At 34.8% G+C, this 27,757-nt stretch overlaps 1 protein-coding gene across 3 annotated transcripts in view; it reads left to right on the top strand.

Annotated features, from left to right (window-relative positions):
• HACE1 (HECT domain and ankyrin repeat containing E3 ubiquitin protein ligase 1) overlaps positions 1 to 27,757 on the top strand; it is an 88,301-nt gene that overhangs the window by 26,682 nt on the left and 33,862 nt on the right. The window contains exons 7-14 of one of the 3 annotated variants that reach the window (XM_027856267.1): positions 3,714 to 3,796; positions 10,284 to 10,380; positions 10,550 to 10,651; positions 11,336 to 11,442; positions 17,872 to 18,022; positions 24,256 to 24,593; positions 26,191 to 26,259; positions 26,453 to 26,540. In XM_027856267.1, the coding sequence (XP_027712068.1) occupies positions 3,714 to 3,796; positions 10,284 to 10,380; positions 10,550 to 10,651; positions 11,336 to 11,442; positions 17,872 to 18,022; positions 24,256 to 24,593; positions 26,191 to 26,259; positions 26,453 to 26,540 (1,035 nt within the window). Of the gene's footprint in view, positions 1 to 3,713; positions 3,797 to 10,283; positions 10,381 to 10,549; positions 10,652 to 11,335; positions 11,443 to 17,871; positions 18,119 to 24,255; positions 24,594 to 26,190; positions 26,260 to 26,452; positions 26,541 to 27,757 lie in introns of all 3 variants that reach the window. The other 2 variants (XM_027856257.1, XM_027856278.1) reach the window with 2 other exon arrangements.

The raw sequence follows: 27,757 nt of genomic DNA, 5'->3' as shown, positions 1-27,757 counted from the left end.
AAAACTATTTTGGTTACTATTACTATTTTTCTTTTGAGCATTTTGAGTTGCATTAATTCTGTACATTTAAAAACTTTTCTTTATTCATATAATTAAAAATTTTTTATTTTAATTTTTGTGATCATTCACCTCAATTTCTTTAGAAATTAACTCTTAGTGATAGTTGTGAAAGTTACCCGATCTTGTTAATTTCCGATTATTTTATGATATGACCTTCAATATTCAGGTCATATATCCATTTTGAGTTTATTTTGGCATATACTATAAGATCACGGTCTGAACATCTGCTCGACTACTTTATAATTTTCCTGGAATTTTTGTCAAATAATGAATTCTCAAGGTGATATATGTTTTCCATTTTTACTTCTGATTTTTTCCTTGTCTATTCTGATCCACTGATTTACTTAGCTATTTTTGACCAGACGCAAATAGTTTTGATGATAGCTGCATTATAATGTGATTTGAAGTTTTTAAATGGTACTTCACCCTTCATTGTTGTAGCCTTTGAGCATCACTTCCATGCCCCAAATTTTGGAATAGGATTTTAGTAGGAGAATGAATTTGCCAATATTCCTCTAAAAATGAATCCTTTGGCTGTCTCTCAAATCTGATTATTCCAAGAGTGTGATATTCTAAAGCTTACCACCATTGCTTAGGAAAATTAGTGTTTTAAAAAATGGGATTTTGCATCAGGATGCAGATTTTGAAAAGCACTGAATGTGTTTCCGAATATAATTTAGTCACCTCTCTTCTTCCAGTACAATTCTGTTCCTAACTCATTGTCCACTTGTAGTGCTTATAACCTAGATATATGTGCCTAGGTACATATGATATCTTACCTGATGACTCAATAAATTGGTCGTCCAACTGCGTGTTAATTTGTAAAATGGACATTTTTCATCCAGGTTGTGATTTACATAGGTTAGAAAACGTTAGTAAAGCCAAAATATGATTTAATCTTCTCAAATCAAATTGATATGAACTCTTAAATTTTAGGAACAACTAATTTTAGAAAGTCAGGCTCCAACTACTTTCTATTTCCAAAACTATTTTGGTTACTATTACTATTTTTCTTTTGAGCATTTTGAGGAAGCAAAGAAATAAACTAATTATTTTTCTGTTTTCTACAGTAATACATAGGGGCTCACTATTTCTTGAGTCAAAATTGGGTTGTCAGGACCATCCATCAGTATTTGGATAAGTCAGCAAAATAATGCCTATAGGTAAATAGAATGCCATATCCTTCAGTTCCAAGATGAGTAAAGAGCTAGTAAAAGAATAGTTAGTTGCCCTTGATGAATTTAGGTCACTAGGCCCAGAAGAACTATATCCCAGGGTTTTGAATGAACTGGTGGATATGATTGCTGAAGTGATTTTTCAAAGATCATGGAGAACTGAAGAAATGTTATAGTATTGAAGAAATGCAAATATATCAAGCAGATTTTTCAAAAAAGAGGAATGTAGTCTATAAATGATTCAACTTTGATTTTGGCAGAGTTTTAGTATGTATTACTAAAGAAACAATTAGAAAATATTTAAAAAGTGATATTTGGAAATGACAAGCATAGTTTCTTCAAGGATGTCTCTTTGCCAATCTAATCTAATTTCCTTTGTTGGCAGGGTTTAACTGGATAGGTACATAGGGGACTTGTCTTGTAGACAGTTTGCTTAGATTCCAGCAAAGCATGTGACAGTCTTTGCTATTCTTATAGATGAGATGGAGACATATGGACTAGACTGGAGTATGGTTAAGTGAGTTCAGAAGTGGTTGGATGACTGTACCCCAAGGTTACAGTCATTTCTTTATGTCAGTTTGGCAGGCAGTCTTTTGGAACACATCAGGGATTTGTTTTTTACTTTCTGTTATTCAATGTATATATTTTAAAATTTTTATCTTACTTTATTAATGGTTTTTGTTTTTACATTACATTTATTTCTGAATTTATCCTTTCTACTCCCTATTTTCCTACCCAACGGCCATCCATCCCTTGTAACAAAACTTTAAAAAGAAAAAAAAAAGGCAGGTCAACAAAACTTATTAATTCATTGACATTGTTTGCCATTGTATTCACTATTCTACATCTGTAATCTGCCACCTCTGCAGTGAAGGGATGAGTTGCATTTTCTCAACTTTTTCTAGGGCTTAGTTTGGATATTAAAATTATACAACATTAAGTTTTATTGCTTTTGTTTTTTTTCCATTTACATTGTTAAAGTCATTATGTATATTTCTTCCTTGGTGCATCAGTTCTTACAGGTCTTCATGTTTCTTTTAATTCATTATATTCATCATTTTATACACTACGGTAATAACATTATATTCATGTATTACAAGTTGTTTTACCTTTGCCTCCTTGATAAGCATCTGTCATTAGCTTGGATAAATTTATAAATGGTTTGCTTCTGAAATTTTCAAATGGCAGGAAGTAAAGAGTATAGCTGCTTCACAGAGTAGTAGCGAGGATCAAGTTGGTTAACATGTAAAATGCTTTGAAAATTTTAGAGTGGTATGTAAATGCTAACTTTTTGTTATTATCGTTGTTATCATAGCTAAAGTTTGTATGACAGAGTCAGGATCCAAGCAGACTTTGACAAAGCTAGAAGGTCGTGCCAATTCCAAGATAAAATACAAAGGGAATAAGTATAAAGTCATACATTTAAAGTCATGTTATAAGTTGTAAATCAATATTTCAGTGAGATGTAGAAAAACAGCAATTTCTGTGGGAAAAGTTCTGAGGGTTTTAATGGATTTTACAGACTTAGTTTGATCAATACTAATATGCCCACAGAAAAGCTAATGTGATCTTCTTAGGCTACTTTAAGAGAGGCCTCATATCAAACCCAAGAGGGTCCTGCTTTGCTCTGCCTTGATCAGATCACATCAGGAGTATTCAGTTTCTGGGTACCAGATTTAGGAAGGACATTAATAAGCTGGAGAGGATCCAGATGATGGTGAGGGGGATGATGAAGTGTCTCAGGATTATGCTACAGCTGGATCAGTTGAACAGTGTTCACTCTGGAGAAAAAGAGTGAAATTTGAAACTTGATGTAAGGCAAAGCTTCCTAATAATCAGAACTATGCAAAAGTGAAATGGGTTGCTTTGCTCAGTGCCTAGAACCATGCTTGGCTCATAGTAAGTGCTTGATAAATACTTTGAGCTCATTCCTTCTGTCACTGGAAGCCAAAGGCTGGATGACTGTTTGTTGGAGGATTTCACAGAAAGCATTCTTCTGTAAGTACGAGTTGGTCTAGAATTTTTTAAACTGTGGGTCATGAGCCTATATGGGGTCAGGACCCATAGTTCAAGAAGCGCTAAAGGGGTTGCAAGTGGAAAAAGTTGAACAAGTGCTGGTCTAGATGGCCTCTGAGGTCCCTTCCTATCCTGGGATCCTTAGGGAATCTGTGCTTATAGGATCATGTTATTGCATGTCTTGTGTAGTCAATGCCATCATATATGGACTAAGACAGACTTAGCTCATACAGAATTCTTCACTAGAGTAAATTATTTTATAGTGAGGCTTTGGTAGATTACTGTTGAATATGAGAAATTCTAAAGATGGCTTTTTAAAAAACATGTAGAAACCCTTAAATTTTAGGAATTTTTTTGAATGTGAATGAGATCTTATATGTATTGCAGTTCATATATAAATTGAAGATGGCATGCTTTCTTTTGTTCTCTAGCTTTATTTTGACTCTATTTTTTTCCCTTCAGACAGTGCAGTGCTTACTAGACAGTGGTGCTGATATCAATAGGCCAAATGTGTCTGGAGCTACCCCACTGTATTTTGCTTGCAGGTATGGTATTTTATTTTTTAAAATAATTTTCAAAAACAATATTTAACGGTAAAAAAAAAACGGGACTTAAAAACTTCAAATCTAATTTTGCTTCATATTAAGTATGGTGTACTTTTTGTGCAGTATATACCTTTTAAGAGACATGGTCTTATCACTAGCATGCTTATCTGAAAGAGAATTTTAAATTCTCATTCTTCTTATTGTTGCAAAATACCTTAATTAAGTCATTTACATTTTCTGGGAATCAGTTTTCTCTTTACATTTTTTTTGTTCCACCCCATAGCAATTTTTGGTAAATTAAATAATTACTTGTAATAATCCAAAAACACCTATTTTTCTCATAGATCGCTTCTGTAGACAACATTATTGTTACAACTACTAATGATCGCTGCAGTGATAATCTAATTTATCTTACGTCCTGTGTTGAAATTTAAAATGTTTTCTTCTTTCCATGCATATAACTAAGTGAAAAATTTGTTACAGTGGCGAGAACACTGAATTGGGAATCAGAAAACCTGAGTTCTTGCCCTGGCTTTGCTTTTATCTATCTAATGTGACCTTGGGCAGGTTATTTGGCCTGCTCCTCCTGTTTCCTTAGGCTTCATTCCTCATTTACCTCTGTAAAATGAAGGAGAGTTGGACCAGATATTCTCTATGTTTTTGCCTTCTGAAAGTTAGAAACATACTGTGATACCGAGAAATGTCTGGTAGAAGCAACACGATGTTGCTCTGGACGGCATTCAAGTAGTCCTGTTGGGGAGCTATCAGCTTCAGTGTCACTTCCCCAATACTTTTCTTCCATGTAGACAGAGCTACACAGTCTGATTTCATATTCGAATGGCTCAGTGTGGGTATTTTCCTCTGCCAATGTAGATCACAATCTTTCCAAGATCCTTTCTTTCATCTATCCTGTTTGATTCTTTCCTGTGTTTTTCCTTAAGTTATCCAGGGAAGGTGCATTGGAGACCTTTCCTGAGTCTTCTAAGTATTTTGTGGCTACTAGTGCACTGCTTTGGCTGTCTGTCTGTTATTCCTTGCTTTCATTACCTGACTGACAAACCTCTGACACATACGTGTTCTTGATAATGTCTCTTATGCCATGTCTGCCAAGCAAGTTATTGATAATATACTGTAGCCTACCAATACCCACTATTTATCTTTCCAGTGTCTTTTAGATTATCACTCATATATCATTTCCATCATAGTCAGTCTCTTACTCGCTTACTGTTTTTTTTTGGCTTAACAGTCTTGTCTAACTCTGGTCTAACTTTTATCCAACTATCTCAAGGAAATTCTTTTTTGCTCTTACTAAAAATGACTAATCATGGTTGGGAAGCCCAAGAGTACTCAAGTTCTAGAAAGATCCTGTTTATGTTATTTTTTTCTTCTTGGTCAACCATTAGACTTGAGATGATGTCTGTTAACAGAGGGGGTTACTTTTCTCTTTTCATAGAATTTATAAGAATCTAATTCTACAAAATCACTTTGATTAGATTGAAACAATGTATTGTCTCTATCTTCTAGGCCACAGTCTTGTCAGAACCTAGAATGGTGTATTTTCTTTTCTAGAAATTTATATGCTTAGAGTTTTTGGTTTCTGATTCTTTCTTTTTTTTTTTTTTTGGTGAGGCAGTTGGGGTTAAGTGACTTTCCCAGGGTCACTCAGCTAGTAAGTTTCAAGTGTCTGAGGCCGGATTTGAACTCGGGTCCTACTGACTCCAAGGCCGGAACTCTACCTACTACACCACCTAGCTGTCCCTGTTTCTGATTCTTAAGAATTGTGTGTTTTTGTTTTTTTTTTTTTTGTGCCTCACAATTATGGATCATTTTATACATTGTTTCTCTGAACTCAGATCTAATTATAAGAGGATTGGATTTTTGGAAAGTATCTTACATAATGTTATGGTATTTTAGAGTCTTTTAGAAATAAAACATTATGATACCACATTGTTGAGCACTGGGCAGTATTCCTGGGAGCTGTTATTATGATTGTATTATGTGTTATTATGATTGAATCTTTCACTACCTTCTTATGCTTTTATTCTTGCTTTTAAGTGTAGCACAAGTGAACTTTAGACCTTTGGAGGAAATGATTGTGAAGTAAACCTGAAGTTAGAATTATACGTAAAAAATAAATTCATTATTCTGGAAGGGAGATCGAAGTGGAACAACAAACCTCATGTATTTTCTTAGGGCAATATGTGGAAAATAGAGTAAGTTAAATTTGCAGACAAAGTATAGAGTTGTAAAATGATAAAACTGGACTGAAAATAAGTTGAAATTGAGAGGTAATTCAAGAATGTTTTACTAGATCTATAATTATTGGTTTTTGTTTTTTGGTTTTTTTTTCAGGAGTACCACTCACACCCACTTCCTTGGCAACCAAGGAAGTTTCTTGAAGTATATGATATACTTTGTATATTTTTCTTGACTGTCCAAGCTCGCCTTTTTAATATTCAGATTACTGCATATTTTCTGTCATATGAAATGCTTGCATAATAACCTTGTTAATTAACAAGTACTTATGTCTGTAACAAGCGTAATGTTTCTAAGGGATCTAGGAATCATTACGTTTTCATTTGTGAATTGAGGATGCTTAAGGCCCAAAAAAAGTGAACTTAGTTGGTTAGAGTCCCCCAACTAGAGTAGCAGGGCTGTGGTTCCCACCTAGGCCTCTGATTCTAAATCCAGTACTCTTTCCATTACACAAGGCTGCTTCATCATGCTTGTTCTGTTATCTTCATTCTCAGAATCCTAGACCCTGTTTGGAGTCATCCTATTGAAAATTGTTCTTTTCAGAATTGGTTTCTATCCTGTAGACTTTGGCTTTTCTCCTATCATTGTTCTTCAATTATTCAGTCGTGTCGGACTCTTCATGACCCTGTAGACCAACTGTCCATGGGGTTTTCTTGGCAAAGATACTGGAGTGGTTTGTCATTTCCTTCTCCGTCATACTGCTTAGCTTAATGCTGAATTCTGTAATCAGTGTCACTGTTAAGTGGAGTGGCAGAAGTTATATTTTGTTTCTACTTCAATTTGTTTCCCAGTGACCTTTCATTTCATAACACTTTGTATCCTCTATGAAATCAGCATGCTTTCTATTCTACCATTATATTCATTGATTGACTCTTCAATTCTGTCCTCTGAAGTTGGAGCCATTATATTCATAAGCAAACACTAGCTGTAACCGTCCAAATAGACGTCTACTTAGTGCAGAGCAACTCCTCTGAGACAGAGAAGGAACTTAGTAAGCCAAGCAGTCCTTGTAAGAAGGGCCCAAAAGACTAATCAGGAAGAGTTAGAAACTTTTGCCTGTTTCTTGTACTACTAATTGAACAAAGGATAGTTGAAAAAATTACTGGATAACTCTAAGGTACCTTAAAAAAAAAAAGCCCAGCATTTATATGTGCTGTGACTCAATTGACAGATTTAAATTACTTTCACTTGGGAAGGATAATCTACACATAGAATGAATGTTAGAATCATTTTATTCCAAAAAACCTTTAGCATGCAATCTGATACTCAGACTTAGAAAGCTATTACTCATTTCTATGCAGTCCATGCTTCCTATTGTCACTTCCAAATTATTCTAACCCTAATTACCATCCTTGTTGCTGTCATCTGCTCACCTGCAAGCCATATTCCACCCAAAATTAATATTTGGCTTATGTTCATTATGTACATTAATGCCTTACCTCTTTCCCCAACAAAACAAAAGGAAACTAAAACCCTATGATCTTGATTTTAATTTTTTTCAGGTTTCTCAACTAAAATACCCTCATTTTCCATCTTACTTCAGCCGTGGTGTCACATTAGAATTTACCATTTCTCAAAATTTCTTTTCATCTAAGATCTAGAACTTTGAAATTTTACCTCTTTTATCTTAAACATACCCTTTGCTTTTATTGTGACTTTTGGTCCCTTAATGCATTCTGCCAATTTATCTTCCATACTCTTGCTTCACTCATTTCCATGCTAGCCTTGTCTCCATGGTTAATCACTTGACTATTATCCTAGTATATATCTTCAAATGCCTTGCCTCTTTGACCTTGCATTGTTTCCACCCTGTAATTCATCATCCTTGGGAAATTTACACCATCTGTTTTCTCTGTTCCTGCTCTAGGGTTGTTGAGCGTTCCTGAAGAAAAATCATTAAATTGAAATAACTTCACCTACAACAAATTTGTTGTATAACTGTAAATGGCTTCCTTGCTGCTAGAAAACATTTCTATTTCTTTCTTATTGTTTCTCTCTCTTATTTCCGAAAACAACTATGATAGCCTACTTCACTGAGAAGAGTGAGGCTGTCTGATATGTTAGCAGTTGGCTTCATTCTTTGAAATTTAGCAGCATTGTCACCTAACTTCTTGTTTATTTCAAATAACAGAAGAATATAATTGGTTTCCTTTGTTATCTGATATATTTTATTTTATACATTTGAAAACATTATTCTCAGAAGGGGTTCATAGGCCTCACCAGACTGCTAGAGTTTTCCATGATGCAAAAAAAGGTTAAGAACTCCTGGCCCAGAGATTGAATTTTTCTTAAAATCAGTAGTTTTTAATGTCACTTTTAGATTTTTGTAGTCTGTATGTACTGGTTATCAAGATCTCTGGAAGGTGGTGGTAGCCGCCATTCCCAAGCTAACACTGCACCAGCAGATGGCACAGCAGAGATCATCTGGTTTCAGTTCCATTAGAAGAAAAATGGACTGGAACTAAATTCCCTTTTCCAGTTTCTTCTGATCCTTAAAAAAAAAAGTGGTAAGGGAGAAAGTGAAGCAAATGATGAAGGGAATTGGTTCCTTATACTGAGCCAGGTACAGTGGCTTAGCAGAGAAGATAGAGGAGGAAGTGAATCCTAAGCTGAGTATGTTGGGTGGAGTGGGAGGCTAAAAGTAGAATGGTGGTCTTGATAGGTGAGTGTCTTTAAAATCAGGGCAATGAGGCTTCTTAAGGATACCAGGATTGTGGAGGAACAAGTTTGCAAATTTGAGCTTGGGGCACAGTATCAAAAACAAATCCAAAATATGTGTTTCCAACGAGTAGAAAAAGCAGCCTTTTAAAATGCTTGTTTTATAAACTATTAAAATAAACTATTCTCATTTAAGAATTTTTCTTTAGGAGTCATGGAGAAGTAGAAGAATATTTCTTTAGGAGGTATGTTTGATGGAGATAAGGCTTATTTAGAGTAGAATGAACCTCATTTCAACAAAAATTTTTAAAATGCTTAGCACTGTGCTAGGGGAGCTATGAAATTTAGATAAGAACAGAGTCTCCTTTGTAGAGTATAACAGGGACATGGCAAATACATAAATAATTAATAATACAAGTTAAGTACATTAGGCACAAAATAAAGTACTTTATGAGGCCTGAAGGGGAAGCAGTAAAAGCAGTATGTGGCACCTGGGAAATTAAAAATGGGAAATGGAAAGTGCAAAGCATAGAATCTCAGAGTCAGAAGGGACCTTAGAGGACATTTGTACCTGAGGCCAGCTTATACCTGAATTATAATCCCTTCTACATCATATCCAAGAAGTGATTGTATAGGCTTTATTTGAAGATCACTGGTTTGGGAAAGAGGATCAAGATGAGGCTGGGGGAAAAAAGGAGGAGGCTGACAAAGGAATAGTGGAAAGTCTCCAAAGACATAGTCAAGAACCATTCTTAGTTGCCCTAGGCAACTCAGTAAGCATTTATTAATTGCCTACTGTGTGCCAGACACTGTGCTACGTGGTAAAGATCCAAAGGAAGGCGAAGACAGTCCCTGCCCTCAAAGAGCTCCCAATCTATTGGGAGAGACAACAAGCAAACAAATATGTACAAATTAGCTATCTACAGGATAAATAAGTTAACCGAAGGAAGGCACTAGAATTAAGAGGAATTAGGACAGGTTTCTTGTAAAAAATGAGATTCTGTCTGGGATTGAAGGAAGCCAGGGAAGCCAGGGAAGCCAGGAGGTAGAGATGAGGGAGAACATTCCCCGCATGAAGGACAGTCAGAAAATTACCAGAGCTGAGAAGTGGAGTGTTATGGAATAGCAAGGAAACAAGTGTCACTTATTTGTGGGGAGAAGGAAGAGAGAGGAGACGAGAAAAGAGGGCCCAGGACATAGCTTTGTGGGATGTGCAGGGTTACAGGGCATGACCTGGATGAGGATTCATCAAAGGAGAATGAGAAGTCAAATAGGAAAATAAGGAGAAAATGGTGCTCCAAAAACCTAGTGAGAAGAGAGTATAAAGAAAGAATAAGAGAGTGTTCTGCAGTGTCAGCTGATTATAAATTAAATTTTCTATGTTAATTGACTATTTCCATGTCTTAGTGATGGTGTGGCCTCGGGTTGAGAAAGTCTGACAGCTTCTTTTGAGGAGCAGGAAATAAAGCTAGAACTGGGGTTTTTTGGACTATCAGCCATTAATAGTTCATAATAAATAAAGGCTTTAAGTACAAAAGAATACATTTTATTATTGACTCTATGTTTTATACAGTCATGGCCAGAGAGACACAGCACAGATTCTTCTTTTACGAGGAGCAAAATATCTGCCGGATAAAAATGGAGTTACCCCTCTGGATTTGTGTGTACAGGTATGATTTTCTGTATTATCCTTATACTCTTCATAATAGAATGTGAGATAAATACTGTTCACTTTTTTCCTTTACATGGGAGGTCAAGTCTAAACCTTTTTATTGTGTGAAGTATATATTTTTAAAAGGAATTTCACTTTTAAAGTTTATTTTTAAATATGTTTTGTAGGGTGGCTATGGAGAGACTTGTGAAGTATTAATTCAGTATCACCCTAGGCTTTTCCAAACAATTATTCAAATGACACAGAATGAAGACCTTCGAGAAAATATGGTAACAATAAATTTTGTAAAAAGCATATGTATATGCATAAGCTTTGTTAAATTTACATGTAATATTTTATAAATATCTTTCATGGCCTAAGTTCTGTGAAGTTCAAGTTTCCAGTAACTTATACTATGCTGCCAGTTTTAAACAAATATAAATTAGATTTCAGCCAATGATTTCATAGTGTTTTAGGTCTGTGCTCTCTGTCTTTGGCCTTTCTGTAAGGTAACTGTAAATTACACAAGATAACTATAAGTTACAAGTCTATATTCATATTTGTTTCTGCTGTCAGGCTTGATGTGTACTGACTTTGTAATTTCTGCCTCTATTGTAACTGCTTTGGTAAACTGCAAAACTTAAAATTCAGCAAATTTCATAAAGTTGCTGTATTTTTCCATGATTACTCAGACTATGGTGCTGCTGTCTTCCTATTCTGAAAGGTGAGGGCATTAGGCAGAGAGATTACCATTAGCATTTTGATGTGACTGGGCAGAGAAATTATGAAAGGGTAAATAAATGACTTACTTCTTGAGCTTCTGAAACTGGGAAAGAGAAATTACCAGTGGAAAATTTCATTTCAGAAAACTGTCTTCTAGTCTAGCTTTTAAAAGAGTAACTGACTAATCCCAGAGAATTTGTATATATTACTATAATGTTAATTTACATTTTTGAAATTTCTAAAACATTCAGTTGCGACAAGTTTTGGAGCATTTGTCTCAGCAAAGTGAAAGCCAGTACCTAAAGATTCTGACAAGTCTTGCTGAAGTTGCAACAACAAATGGTCATAAGCTGCTTAGGTAAGAATTTGAAAATGCAAACAATTCAACAGGAAGCTGTACTTTTTGGGTTAATCTGTTTTAGGGCCTTTTCTGTAAGAATTATTTAACTTTTTTGGATACCATCTGTTAACAATGTTATTATAATATACTGATCAAATGTTAATGTTTAGTAAAGTCAGAACAGTAAAGACAGGACAGTCAAGCGCTTAAACTAATCTCATTTTGTTTAAAAGGATAGTTTCAGATTTCTTACTCAAATGAGTAGATATGAACATATTCATAATATTTAACTAGAATTGTTAATGAAATGGTAATTCATACTAAGAAAATATGAGAAATAATATAGAAATGTTAACTACCAATATGAACAAAACTTATAGTTGTGAGAATTTTCAGTGTAACTCCTGGTTCTCTGTGAACTTTCCACCCTTTAACTGTATACCTTTCTGTCCATTCTTTGAGAGTACTGTTTATAAGACTTCATGAGCTCAGCTGACCCATCACCAACTCAAATTAAACCTGGAGATAGAGTTAATTTTCTTTCCTGCACTATATGGGCCTATAGGAAAAGTGGTTTTTTTTTTTAAATCATGTTTGGAGTAAGAAAACTTGAAGAGTTGTTTCTAAGGTGTCATTCTTTTTTTTTTTTTTTTTGTCCATGGTTAGTTCTAGCTTTGTTCAGTTCATCAACAATAAACATTTGTTAAGTGCCTGACATCTAAAAGAAACTGTGTTGGGAATTGGACATATAAATGCATCACAGACACTGCTTTCAAAATTCTTAGACTACATTGAGTGAAAAGACCCAGACTTGCCCAAATAACTATGCTACATGGAGGAGTGAGACAAAAGCAGAATGGCGAAGGGGTTTAGAACAAATTGCTGTGAGAAACTTGAAGAGGGTGAGATGACTTTCACCTGCAGGTGAAAGTGGCCCTTGAATTGAACCTTGAAGGAAGGAAGAGCTTTTAGTTGATGGAGAAGGGAGAGTGTTCATTTCAGGCATAATGGATAGCATGAGCAAATTCACAGAGATAGCAGAGGGAGGGATGAAAGTGGGGGACAGAATAGTTCAGTTTTTGACTGAAAAATAGAAGTCCATGATGAAGAGCAGTGCAAAAAATTAAATTTTCAGAGTGGGTTGGAGCTAGATTGTAGCATGCCTTGAATTCCAGGAGCAGGTGATTGATTATTTAGCAGGCAAATGAGGAACCTCTGTAGATTTTTCAGTATTTAAGAGTAATATAGAATCATATGATCTTGGAATTGAAAGAGACTGAAGTATTCATATAATCCAAAATGATATGAATATCCCATACAGCAGTGTTGTCAAACTCTAGTAGAAACAGGGAGCCACTAAACTGTATATAAGAATCCCTGTGGTTTACATATTGACTCAGTTTTTAAATGTAATAATACCTATGTTTTATTGTATTTTTATTTGTTTTCTTGAATATTTCCCAATTACATTTTAATCTGGTTTGGGCAGCACTTGATAATATTATGGGCTGCATATTTGACATCTCTGCCTTGTAGCATCTTTGGCAAATGGTTATCTACTTTCTGCTTGAATCAATTATAGGCAATTCAGTACCTCGTGAGACAATCCATGTTACCTTTGGAGAGCTTTAATTATTGGTAAACTTTGACTTATATTGACCTGAAATCTGCCCTTTTGTCACTTTGACCAGTTATTTCTAGTTTTGCCCTTTAAAATCAAATGAAAAAAGTTTGCAAGATAGCCCTTCAGATACTTGAAAGATACTCATATCTTTCCTGAAATTTCTTCAGGCTAAATGTACCCAGTTATGTAATTCAAATTTGGTATGATTTTGAGTTCCTCTGTCACCCTGGTGAGGTTCCATAACCCCCCCCCCCAATTCCCCCCATAATGAATGAAAAACTGTAAAATAAGCCTAGAAAGGTAGGTGGAAGCCAGATTGTGTTAGGCCTAACAAGGCCAAAATAAGTATTTTTATTTTATTTTGTAGACCATCCAGAACCACTTAAGATTTTTGAGTAGAGGAATCAGAGCTATGTCTTGGATTATTTTGGGAGCCATATGGAGACTGAATTTGAAGAGGGGTAGGACTGGAAGCAGAAAGACCATTTAGGAGGCCATTATAGGCCAAATGAGAAGGTGTTCCTTAAATGATGAAGGCCTGAAGGTGTTCCTTATATGTACCATCTTTTTTCTTCCTGTAGCCCCAGCCTTGAATATGTTCTTGGTCAATATTGTATTTTTATGATTATCTTATTGAATTCTCTACCTCTTAATGGTTTTTTTTTTACCTTCTACCTTCATTGCCCACTCTGTCACCTTTTCCTTTTATTGGAATTAAAACCCTGTTCCCAGGGCTCTTAATTTACACTTTTAGACCAAGACTACAGTCTTCATTTGCTTCGGTGCCTTTTATTGGACCGTCCTAGATCACTTTCTTTTTTTCTGAATTTTCCTCATATTTCTTCTTTGTCAATAATTAGTAAGCATTTATCAAGTACCTACTGTGTACCAGGCATTGTGCTAAGCACTGGGGATATGAAGACAGGCAAAAGATAGTTCCTGCTCTCAAGGAGATCACAATTCAATGAAGGAGACAACATGCAAACAACTATGTATAAAAAGGATATATTTAGGATAAGTTGTAGATAATCAAGGAGAGAGCTAGCATTAAGGGGGATTGGGAAAGCCTTCTTATGGAAGATAAAGATTTTATCTGGCACTTGAGGGAAGAAGTGGAAAGGAGGAGGAAGAGAATTCTAAGCATGAGGGAGAGCTACTGAAAATACCTGGAGTCAGGAGGTGTGGAGTGTCTGTAAGGACCAGCAGGGTGACCAGGATCCCTGAATTGCAGAGTATGTAGGGATAAGTAAGGTATAAGAAGCCTGAAAGGTGGGAGGGTCCAGGTTATGAAGGACTTTAAAAGTCAAATAAGATTTTATTTGGGATCTTGGATGTGATAGGCAACCCCTGGAGTAGTTCAGTGGAGGAGTTGGGGGGTGGGGCTGACATAGATTTGGGCTTTAGGAAGATCTTTTTGACAGCTGAGTAGAGAGGATGGATTGGAGTGGGTAGAGACTTTTGATGTAAGGGTACCCCTAAAAGGCTATTTCAGTAATCTAGCTGTGAGATGATAAGGACCAACACCCAAGGCGATTGTAATGTCAGAGCAGACAAGGGGACATATAGGAGAAATTTTAAGATGGTAGAAATGACAGGACTTGTCAGTTGATTGGATATGGGAAGTAAGAGTGAGGAGTTGAGGGTACCACTGAGGTTGTGAGCCTGGGTGACTGGTAGGTTGAGAAGAAAATAAGCATTTATATAGTTCCTACTAAGTGACAAATACTATCTCATTTAATTCTCAGAACAACGCTATGAGGTAGTTGCTATTTTTATCTCTATTTACAGTTGAAGAAACTACAGAGGTTAAATGACTAGCCCAGGGTTACACAGAGCTCAGGTCTTCCTCACTCCTGGCCCCAGTGCTCTATTCACTGGGCCCCCAGCTGTCTGATTGCACCCTTGAAAGTAAGAGGGAGGGGCAGCTAGGTAGTGCAGTGGATAGAGCACTGGCCCTAGAGTCAGGAGGACTTGAGTTCAAATTTGGCTTCTGACACATAACATTCACTAGCTGTGTGACTCTGGGAAAGTCACTTAACCCCAAGTGCCTTTCCCCCCTCCAAAAAAAAAGAAAATAGAGGGACATTTTGAAAAGAAGAGGGTTTGGAGGGGGGTGGGCAGAGGTGGGCAGGAAACGAGTTCAGTTTTGACATGTTTAGTTTAAAATGTCTACGACACATTGAGTTTGATATGTTCATTTGGCAGTTGGAAACTCCAGACTGTAGGTCGGAGAGGTTAGGGTAGGGTAAGTATATTTGAGAATCATTAGCATAGAGATGATAATTAAGTTCATAGGAACTGATAAGATTACCAAGTACAGTAGTGTAGAGGGAGATGGAAAGAGGGCCCAGGACAGAGCCCTGGGGGACACACATGATAAGTGTGACCTGGATGAAGTTGTAACAAAGCAAACCGAGAAAGAGTGGTCAGATAGGTTGGAATATATAGAACTAGGATAGAATGGTGTCATGGAAGTCTAGATTAGAGAGAAGGGTGATCTATAGTGCCAAAGACTACAGGGGTCAAGAAGGATGAGGATTGATAAAAGTCCATTAGCATTGGCAATTAAGAGATTATTAGTAATTTTGGAATGAGCAGTTTTAATTGAATGATGAGATGAAAAGCCAGATTGTATAGAATCAAGAAAGTATGAAGAAAGGAAGTGAAGGCACTTGTTGTAGATGACCTCATTAGGGATTTTAACAGGAAAAAGGAGAGATATGGGACAATACCTAGTGGGGATGGCTAGATCTGATGAGGTTTTTTTGAGGATGGAGGTAGCTTGGGAGAGATTGGAGATAAGTGAGAGAACTGAGAATGATAAAGGGATCAATCTGTTGGAGACAATAAGATGGAATGGGATCACTTGTGCTTGTAGAGGGTTTTGCCTTGGCAAGGAAAAGGAAAGGTCACTCACCTCTTACTGTGAAATAGAGGTGAAGGTGCAGACAGTGGCAGAAGCCATCTTGAGTGATGTGAGATACTTGGTTCACTGTTTACCAAATAATTTTCTTCCTTTTAGGCTGTATGCTTTACCTGGGATATCATTTGAATCTTAGTTTACCAATCTTTCTCCTTTCAGACAGCTCCTAGAATCTTTTACCTGTACAGGTGCATATCGAGGTGCATATTGATAATTAAATAAGCATTCTATTTTTCTTGCCTCCTCTTTAAGTTTATAACTTGTCTTTATCTGATTCTCCATAATAAATAACCTTGTTGTACATAATAAAACATCTATGCTTTTTATTCCTTCTTTGTCCTTTTGTCCATGTTTCATTTTTATTTTTGTCTAGTTTTGCTTTTAAATTTCTTTAGGGAGATGAGAGAAGCCTTAAAGAGATTGAGTTAGATAGGAGTGGCTCCTTCCGTGAAATGTTCTTATCTCTTCTGAATGCCTGTAATTATTGTCTTTATAATTTATTGATAATCATGTATTTATCTTAATATTTTTTTCCTGTGGCTTTAACATATTATTTAAGATGTTTTATTTAACTTTCTGCATGTTTATGTCTTTGTCTGTCTAAATTGAAAGCTCCTTAAGGGCAAGTTATTAAATCCATCTATTTAAAATTTAGAGGGATTCTCTGTTGATGGAGGAATTAAGTATACCATTGAAATCCGATCCTTGATGTGTATTGAAGTGTGTTTTGACGAAATATTGGTACATCACTAGGAAAGCAAATGCTTTATTTTCTGGCACCCAGCAAACCAGAAGACATAGCAACTCAGTGGGAATCTTATACTAAAGTGTCAGAAGACATTGAAATACAGCAAAAAAAAAAAAAAAAAAAGATTTTATTGAATAGGCTAAAGTAACTTGGGAATAGGCTGATTCAGCTTCTGATATAATTACATTTTGAGAAAAGTACTTGTGCTTCCTAGGAGATGGCACAATTTTGCATTCTGCCTTTAGGCAAAGAGCCAAGATAAGATAGTTGCTATTAGTGATTTATATGTCAGTGTCACTGCTTTTAGGGTGTGTCATCAGGAATAACACAGATTGAGTCCATTTCCTGTACTTCTTACAGCTATATATAGTACTTTAGTGATCCTTGATTTGTTCCCTTCATTCATGCAGATCATATCTTTCACTGCTTGGCAGATAGTGTTCGTGAATTTCTTGTCCCTCAAAGATGAATCACCTTTTGGCTAACCTTCTGGTGATGAGCCTTTTCAAACTTAGCTAGGGTAATCCTTAGACATGAGTTATAAATTCTGTGACTGGGACCTTACTTGAAGCCTTTCTGTGTTTTGGGAGGACCTGTCAGAGTTTGTCATTGGCATAGCTTTAAGAATTGAGGTGTTTCTCCTTATGATAATGTAGTGGAGAAGGACCTTATAACAATTAGTACAATTTTAATTGATATCCACCGTGATCATCATGAGGGCACTGAAAATCCTCCAATGCTATCTAAATTGTCAAAAATATGTTGCAGGTTAAATAGGATCTTGTGGGTTGACCTAAGAACCTAACTTCCATATGTGTATTTGTTTGTAAACAACTCATAGAAAAGCAAACTTTTTAGATTACAAAAATATACCTAGGTACGTAAATAAACCACTCTGTAGGAGCAAATGTTTACATTTTTTGTTCATTATTAATTTGTTGTTTTCAAAAGTTTTTTTGAACATTGGTAATTTGTATGTGTAGAACACTCAATTTCTTCATTATGTCGAGAGGTAAGGAAGATTTTGCTGCATTTAGATTAGATGAAATGGGTAGTCAGGCCATAGGATAAATGAAAATCTTTAAAAATAAATCTGGAGCTACAGATTTATTTTAATGCATCTAATATGTTCCATATTACTTTTCCTTGCAGCCTGTCTAGCAATTATGAAGCACAAATGAAGAGTCTCTTAAGGATTGTGAGGATGTTTTGTCATGTCTTTCGAATTGGCCCATCCTCTCCCAATAATGGAATTGATATGGGCTACAATGGGAATAAAACTCCAAGAAGTCAGGTGTTCAAGGTCAGAAAAGTATATGACGTTGTTAGGAAGATAGACGTTAAAGAGATGAATTTCACAAAGCATGCATTCTTTAATCAGAACCCTCATGAACAGGACGTAAGTTTGGTTCATACCCATATATGTTTTTAAGTTAGGTATGCCTTTTTCCTTTCACCTTTAACTATTCATCACTCAGACTTAATTGGTGAGCTTTCTTTTTCTTCTTTCTTAAGAATTAAAATTTTTGATATCCTTTAATATATATAATATATATTTCAGTTATGTTTTACTATTAGGTTAGAGATACTTAGGATTTAAAATCTGTTTTTACTGAAATTGATATTATAAGAAAAGGAAGGATGTTTTCTTTGGCCAGTTTTGTGTTTTACATTTCTTATTAGTAGGGAGAGGAAAGAAAATACCTTTTTTTCAATTTGATATTTCTATACTAAAATGTATTTCCTACAGTGTGTCCCCGTTAATTATTTAGTGAACATTTTATGCATTAAAAAAAAAAAACAGCAAGATGTAACTCTCCAATTTGGTTTTGATATAATATTACCTGCTAGAATGACTTCAGTAAAAAATTGTTGAGTGTATTTTCCTAAAACATTTTGTATCGCTTCAACTTCTCCTCATGTACTGGCACTTGCATGGGTGGAATCCTTGGCAGAAAGATTCTATGTAAAAATCCAAAGTAGTATTATCCCTTCAGTGCTAATCTTAAATTGTAACTTGAAAGGTAACAGAACAAATAATGACTTTGAAGTGGTGTTGTTAATGCCTCTGTTTTGACTTTCTATTTTTGCCTGTATAAATAAGCAAGAATTTGAATGAAAAAATTTGTTTCAAATGATCTAGTAACATCCATCCATCTATCTATCAATTTACCTTTAAAATATATGTGTGCATATATATGCAATATATGTTTTTTTAAAGGTAATTTGTTTAAAGATTTTTTCTGGAGCATAAATATTTGTTTTAGCTTGATGAATGCTTAAGGATTTAATTCTTAAATTCTTTTATATTAAGTTTCAAAATGTGTTAAGTAAAATAACCTATGTTTCACAGAATATTGTTATTCACAAAATAACATGCCATGTTATTCACGGAATTATTATATTGGGAACATTTAGACAGTTACTAAAAATAGTATACTAGCATTTTTTATTAGTAGAAATTGGGTTCTTTAATACTTAGGATGGATATAATGGCTTTTAGGAGATTTTTTCGCCCTTTTTCTTTCTCTTGTTTTGGTTTTACTATGGCCTTACTGTGCCCTCTGCTGGAAGAATGTGGTCAAACATTTCTTAATTCAGGTTTTCATATCACATTCTTTTTTGAAAAGCAAATAACTTGGTTAGTAGTGAAAAATTATTTCCTTGTCAGGTTGAAGCCGCCATATTCCTGATCCAAAGATTTTTGTTGAGGTTTGTTACAAATATAGCATAGCCAGTTGCCATTTTGTTTCATGATATCACATATGATCACACATGATCCATCTCTTAAACACAGTGCCTGGCACACAGTAGATGCTTAATAAATGCTTATTGATTGATTGACCTTTTGTTTCTTAGCTCCCTTGAGAAAGAACTGGGTTATTGATTTGATTTTGTTGTTATACTTGTTTTAGTATTCTATTTTTTATTTATAGTATTCTATTTTTATTTAGTAGTTAGTATTCAGTTTTGCCTTGCTAATAAGGTATTTTTGATATTTTATTAAGCCTAAGTCTATCACATTTCTTAATAGTTTTATCAGAAGATTGCATACCTACTAAGCAGGCTTTGTATTGGTATTTGTCCTTTAGGTTCAGTATTTCTATTTAAGACACCAATAAAGGTAGAAAAGTAGTTCTGCCTTTTTTCCCTCTTTAGTTTTTGCCCCTTTTCAGGGGCTTTTAAGTTATCTTTTACATCTCTTTTATTTCTCTGTGCTTTTTGTTCTATACGGTTTGTAACTGTGTATACTATACTTTTGTTTATGTATCCTTTTTTGCACTTATGCATAATTGTTTCTGCTTCTGAATATGTTCTCTATCTTAAATTTTAGACCTTCCTGTTGACTTAACTATCTTTCAGGCCACACTTCTGTTTATTTTTAATATGAACAATTGTTAAGGTAAATAGTAAGTTTTAAAGGGCTGATTGCCCTTCCATGGTTTTAATCTTGTCTCTCAACAAATCTTCAAAGGGCAGCAAATTTGACCTTTTTCATGTTGGAATTGGATATATGAGAGGAGTCTAGGAGATTGTGGTACTCTGGCTGGTGGGGTGGATTTCTCATTGACATTGGATTGAAAAAGATACATTTTTATCAGGAGACATTTCTAAGTCTGCATTTTTTTGTTTTCCATGACTTAAAAAAAAGTCTCTTAAATTTAATGTTATTAAACATTATTTGCCTAGTGTCTTAGGATATGTTGGAATGGTGATAGGTGACAGGAGTTAGCAAGATATAAGAAAGAGTTTGAGGATTAGATTTTTCAGGTAATGATGTATCCTTTTTGTACATTTTAAAATGTGGTTGTTTCCTATTTATGGGATTGTTACTTAGACACAAAAAAATTCATGGTCATGTTTTAAAAAATTTTTTTTTCTCACAATGGATTTGTCATCAGAGTTAAAGTATGTGATATTTTCTGGCTGAGAATATTTAGGATCACAGTGAGTCTTCAGAAGATCATATTAATAGCACTGGATAATAGTGGTTATGAGCTTTTACTATCCTGCCAGATCACTTGATACATTGCTAGGTTATGTCTTAAAACAATTGGTATAGGCCTGCCTTCTTTCAGTTTGTGCCAATCAATTCCAGTTTGCTACAATCTTATTAAGCAAATCCCACAGTAAAGTTGTGAGACTGCTGATAATATCATTTAGCCAGCTACTGGTTTATAACATTATTCTTTTGGAACTTTTTATTCCTTGTAATAACATTTTGCCTAGATGTTTTTATAGAACAAATTAATACGTTAGATGGGTTATGCCTGTATTTTGCATATAATTTTGAAAAGTTACTTATCTACTTTTATACTTTAAGGATCTATAGTTTCTTTCCTTGGTCGGGCTACTAACTCCCCTCCTTACAATTTCTATACAGTTTCCTAAGTGAACTGTAATGATTACTGTGATCAAAACATGTACCAACCTCTGGCCAACCTGATGGTGCCTTTTTGAGACTGGCTAGGCTATTTCTTAGATAATAGATAAAGTGTTGGTTGTTGGGTCCAGACTTATAGCTTTCTAGGGTCTACACTGCACAGGCATAGCTTTCAGCAATTCTGAGTAACTCCACATGGTAGTTGTGGGAGACTTGATTACACATAACATTTTCCTTAGTGTGTATAAATTGTTTATCATTGATGTAGCATATTTAATACATGCTTATTGATGATCTTTTAAGCTCCTTCAACTAGTGCTTTGTGTTATAATTGTTGAGTAAATGGACAACTATTGTGATACGCTCATTGAGCCAACTATTGTGGTCAGTAAATGTTTTTTTTGAGATATTGTGTGAGAACAGACTAAGGGTATAAAGAAGGAGGAATTGTGCTCAAGTCATAGCTTGAAAGATTTAAATTAACAATGAAGGTTACATCGCATGGGCCTTAGTTTCTTCATCTGTAAAATGATGATTTCTAAAGTTCCTTTCATTCTAAATCTTAAGATTCTGTGAAATTCCTTGTAGGGTAACTGAGAGTGGTTATGTAGTCTTTTTCTTTTCTTTTCTTTCTTTCTTTTTTTTTTTTTTTTGGTGAAGCAGTCAGGGTTAAGTGACTTGCCCAAAGTCACGCAACTAGTAAGTGTTCTGTGTCTGAGGCCTGATTTGAACTCAGGTCCTCCTGACTCCATTGCCGGTGCTCTATCCACTGTACCATCTAGCTACTCCTATGTAGTCTTTTTCTATGGAAATTTAAAAAAAGTAGATTTTTCTTTTAAATGGGATTCGGAGTCTGACAGTGCCTGAAGATAGTCCTAGGTGACCCCTCAGTACCTAATTTTGTTATTCCATAATTATGTAGAATTCCCATACATAATCTTTTTATTCTGTCATACTTAAAATAGTGATATATTCTATTTTAAAAATTAAAATTTTTCAATTTTCAAGCGATTTTTTTCTTCCCATATTCCTCCCCACACTATAAAAATAACAAAAAAGAAAAACAATCCTTGTAACAAATTTGCAACATCAAGAAAAAGAAATTTCTGTATTGACCATGCCAATTTCTATATAATGAGACACATAATGTGTCTCATTCTCCATATTTAGTTCATCACCTGTCAGGTGGGTGACGTTGTTTATCATCAGTCCTTTGGATCATGATTAATTATAGATCATAGTTCTTTAAGTCTTTCAAAGTTGTTCTTATGATACAAAGCGTTGTGCTTTGGCTTACTTCACTCTGCCTCAGTTAATAAAAGACTTCCTGGGTTTCTCTGAAACTGTCAATCTTCATTTCTTATAACACAATAGTATTCTTTTGCATTCTTATACAGTAATTTGTTCAGCCATTCCCCAATTGATGAACACTCCCTGTTTCCAGTTTTTGGCCATCACAAAAAGACCAACTATTGTTTGGACCAAGGTATATATATAATTTAGTAACTTTTGGGGATGATTCCAAAATGCTCCAGAATGGCTGTACCGGTTTATAGCGGTACCAGCAGTGCCCTAATATGCCTCCTTCTCCTGTTTTCTAGCCATTACAGAATTTGTCATTTTCCTTTATTTTTGTAAGCTTTGCTAATATGATAGGTAGGAAGTAGAACCTCAGAGTTGATTTAATTGGTGTTTTTCTGATTATTAGTAACTTAGAGCATTTTTTCATATGACTTTAGATAGTTTGGATTTCTTCCCTTGGGAACTACCTGTTTATATCTTTTGACCATTTATCAACTGAGGAATGTTCTTTAAAAAGTGATATTTAGAACAGTGTAGAAATGAGGCAACAATTCAATTCAACAAATGTTTATTAAGCTCATACTTTGTTCAAGGCACTGTAGTAGGCACTAGACATATGAAGACAACTATAATTTTTATAGTCTTCGAGGAAGATAATACAAGGTGTAGAATATAATAGAGGAGAGGAGAGAGCCAAGGGCTCTAGGAAAAATGGGTCAGGGAAAAATTACCTCATCAGTTAAAGTCATTATTATTTTGGAGGGGGAGGCGCCCTAGGCAATGGGGTTAAATGACTTGCCCAGGTTCACACAGCTAGTGTCAAGTGTCTGAGGTCACATTTGAACTCAGTTCCTGACTCCAGGGCCGGTGCTCTATCTACTGTGCCACATAGCTGCCCCTAAAGTCATTATTAATGACTTTTTTTTTTCTTGTATGGAAGTAAGGTTGGGACTGAATTTTTCAGCAAGTCTTTTTTATAATGGTTTAGTATTTTCCATTTTTCAAATGATTTGTTTTAAGGATGCAGTAATTCTTGGGACTGATATGTTTCATTTTTAATCCGCATTTTTTTTTTATGTGTTACCATTACAAATTGTCTTAATTTGAATAGTTCTTTGTAAGGAACACAGTAAGCTAATTGCGTATCACAAGAGAGTTTATTTTTGAGAATCTTTTAAAATGTAAATTTATATTTTGAAATGATTGCAAAGCGTGACGTAAGTTGACATTGGCTAAGTTGATAATACATATAGTACCAACCTCCCTAGGGCTACTTTAGCAACAGATACGTGCTTTAAAAGAACAAATTTCATAAGATCTATAGGATTTTAGAGGTAGAGTGCTTCTTAGACATCATTTAGTCAGATCCCTTTATTGTACAGATGAGAGGACCCAGTCTCAGTGTGGGGAAATGATTTGCTCAGGGACACGTTGCTGGCAAGTAATAGAGCTGATGTCCTATAACTTTGAATCTGATATTCTTTCTGCTTCGTTTGTGTCACTATGTTGAATACTTTTTAAACAAAGTGACTATATGGATAAGACTAACTTTTCCATTATTCCTAAATTTTAATTTTTTTATCTTTAAGTTTTCTTGAATTTATACTTTATAAATAAATTGTTTTTTCTTCCTTTTGTTGCAAATAAACATGTGTTTTATTTAAAACTGATAACCTTAGGGTTATTTCCTATAATTATCTCCTCATTTTGAAAAAAGTGAACTGGCATGATTTACTTTTTAGAATATTTGGAATTGTATTCTGTATATTTAAGGAATTATTTGTTAATAAGTTGATGAGCTTTTTTTCCTTTAAATTAAAAATTACATTAAAATTTTCATTTTTTTATAGCCTTTGGAATTGCTCTGGCACTCATTAGATGAATGGCTAGTGTTAATAGCCACAGAGTTGATGAAAAACAAAAAGGACTCCACCAACATCACCTCTATTTTATTGAAGCAAAAGGGGCCAGATCAGCGAGATACTACTTCCATCCCTTCATTCAGCAGTCCAGGAACTGGAAGCAGAGAAAATCTATCCATTGACCCAGGGGAATCTAAACCAGATGATGTTGCAGGGAAGCAGGAAGCTAGTGCGGATTGTCAGGATGTTATCTCCATGACAGCTAACCGGCTAAGTGCTGTCATTCAGGCTTTTTATATGTGCTGCTCTTGTCAGATGCCTCCAGGGTAAGAAGCTTTTTCCGTATTACTTTCATCTCTACTAAATAATAGAATTCTAGAATCTTTATAATTTTAGTAATAGGACATCCCATTTGTTAAATTTTTGGGTAGATCTTTCACACATATATTTAGAACATAATGCTTTGGTCTCCAATTTTAAAGAAACTGCTTTAGATGTTCATAATAAAATTTTAAGAAATAGAATTGTAAGGGAAAGAAAAGTAAATTTAAATACCTGTACAGTACATAAAGATGAGGTAGCCATTATGTAGAACTAATTTAAGTATTGGAAAACATTTTTACTTAGAGACTGTTTTAAGGTTTTTAAAGAAAAAAAGTAAATTGATACCAACATTCTCTAAGAATTTAATATTTGTATTTCTCTTTTAAAGATTGTTTGAATACTCTTTTTCCTCATTTTTCTAAAGCTCAAGAAAATTGAATTAAATAGATGAGTTCTCTATTCTTGGTCTTGTTGGTAAGGTCATCAACTCCAGTGGTTTAATTGTCATCTCTGTACAAAAGATTCAAAGATATATCTATATCTGTCTTTTGATCATCTATCTAGATCATCTATCTATCTAGGCAGCCCCAGGCTCTCCCTGGAATTTTATTACCAATTAGCTAGTGGACATTTCAAATTGGATATACTGGAGCTATCTCAAGCTCAAAATATCCAAAATGGAATTGATTATTTTTTCTCCTAACCTCTTCTTCCTTATTTCCTCCTCTGCTTCTAAACTTTCCTGTTTCTGCCAAAGATACCATCAGCCTTCTAATCTCAGGTTCTTTTGACCCCTTCTCTCCACTCATAGATTATCTTAGGCTCTCATCATTTTTCATCTAGATTATTGCAAGTGTCCTAATTGGTCTACCAAAACTGCAAAGACTCTCAAGTCTTTTCCCCACTTTAGTCTATCCTATACCTTGTTGCCAGAGTGATTTTCCGTAAGTCTGTATCTGACAATGGGACTCTGCTCTTCTGTCAACTTCAGTGGCTACCTGTTAAATTTAGAATCAAATATAAACTCTTTTATTTATCTGTTAAATCTTTTCAGAACCTGACCCCAGCTAACTGTTCTAGCCTCACTGGACATTACTCATCCTCTTGCACTCTTCTGTCCAACCAAGTTAGCCTTCTTTCTCTGTTCCTCACACACGCAATACTGTACCTTCTATCTCTTTGTCTTTGCCTTGACCTTTCCCCCTAACTGCAGTGCACTTTCTCTTTGATTCCTCCTCAAAGAATCCCTGTCCTTTAAGAAACAGCTCAAGTACCATGTTCTACATGAAACCTTTCCCAATTCCCTCTCCCCAATTCATAGGGCTTATCATCCTAAACTAATTCATATTTAACTACTTTGTATTATTTTTATTCTCTTTATTTGGTATATACTTACTTATGTACTTGTTTCCCTTATTTGAATGTAAGCTACTTTTAAATAGGGATATTCCAAGTGCCTGATATGGTCCCTCGTATGTAGTAGATGTTCAATAAATATGTGTTAATTGACTAAGACCCTTAGTCTTATGATCATAGATTCATTGAGTTGTAGCTCTTGTGTGTCCTGAGCCTAATGAATTTTGTTTTCCTTTCCTGCAGAATGACTTCACCCCGTTTCATAGAATTTGTATGCAAACATGATGAAGTTCTTAAATGCTTTGTTAATCGGTAAGGCTTTTAAATATCTCCTAATGCTTAATTTGAGGTAGCATAAATAAAACATTTTATTATATCTTCTATATGAAACTTCAGGATGGCTGTGTTTTCATTTATGACTTTGATTATACCTTTTGTCATGAATTTGCATCTTACTATATTTTATTCGTTTCTGCTAACTAAATAAAATACTTTTTTCCCCCAGAAACCCCAAAATAATTTTTGACCATTTTCACTTCCTCCTTGAGTGTCCTGAATTGATGTCAAGGTTCATGCATATCATCAAAGCACAGGTAGAGTCTTTTTTCGCTTTGGGGCTTTTCTCTAATGAAAGCAAAGCTGTATTTTTGAAAGTTGAACACATGTTCAATTTTTAACCAGATTGTTTAATGTGGTGTCTATCAACTCTATGTTACTTCATCTACCTTAGAGTAATGGGATTATATGTTGAACTCATCTCTGTTGGGGAATATAGAAGCTTTTCTCATTTGCTTACTATAAGAAGGATATGGAAGTCATCTGGGGGGAGAGGGGAGGGTAGTAAGCATCAGAGTATAAGGCTTTACCACTAAGTAGCAATATGTCCTATTGGTGTTTTATATTCTGTATTCCAATTCCTTAAAATGTCAGATTGGAATAACAACATTTTTATGTGTTCCTTTATTGTCATCAAGAAATATTTATTGAGTATCTATTTTGCAGGATTCATGTTGTGGGGAAAAAGGGGAAATATACAGTCTGGCTCCTGACCTCCACTAAAAGCTTAAAATCTAGTTGGGGACATTCAGGAAACATTTATAAAGCACCTTCTATGTGTAAGGTAGTGTGCAAGGCTCTGGGGATACAAAGATGAATTGTAACATAAGATACTCAAGTACTTTACAGTCTGATGGTTTATTCAGATTAGTATAAACGTGAGTGAGAGATTTACCCTTCAGATAGTTCTAAGTATAGTGAATAGGTCATCGGTGGGTGGCGAACCGAGAAAAGTCACTGGTACTTTGTGGGAGCAGCCCATAGGCATTTTGATACTAGAAGCCTTTAAAGTTAACTACAAATCACATGGGAGGACTTTTGACTTAAAGCTAAGCTCTCAGGGTGAGTTAGAGTGAAACTTTATGATCAGTATCTAGGAGTAAGGCTTAGTTAGATTAGATAGTGGTAGATAAGTTAATGATTATTGAGAACTGTACTGATTTGTATTTAGCATGTTTTTAAAAAGTCTCTCTATAAGTATTGCTTTTAAGTTAGAAACTTATTGTTTTATGGTTAGTTGTAGGAATATTATATTTTGATTTTAAAGAATATCAATAAGACTTTCATGGTTGTGTTCTAGAATTCAGTGAAATGCCATTTGAATCATATATATTAGATCAGAGTAACCCACTAGCATGTGGCAGCATTATACCCTATATTATAGAAAAACTAGCTATGCACAAAATAAATTTTCAAAAACAGCTCCAGTTAGAACTTTAAAAAATTATTGATAGCATTTTCATATTACATTAAT

Source organism: Vombatus ursinus, unplaced genomic scaffold, assembly GCF_900497805.2.
Source record: "Vombatus ursinus unplaced genomic scaffold, bare-nosed wombat genome assembly UNPS02000582.1, whole genome shotgun sequence".
In the NCBI taxonomy this organism is placed as follows: Eukaryota; Metazoa; Chordata; class Mammalia; order Diprotodontia; family Vombatidae; genus Vombatus; species Vombatus ursinus.
Note: the sequence above shows the minus strand (reverse complement) of the source record. Positions and strands in the feature narration are given on the sequence as shown.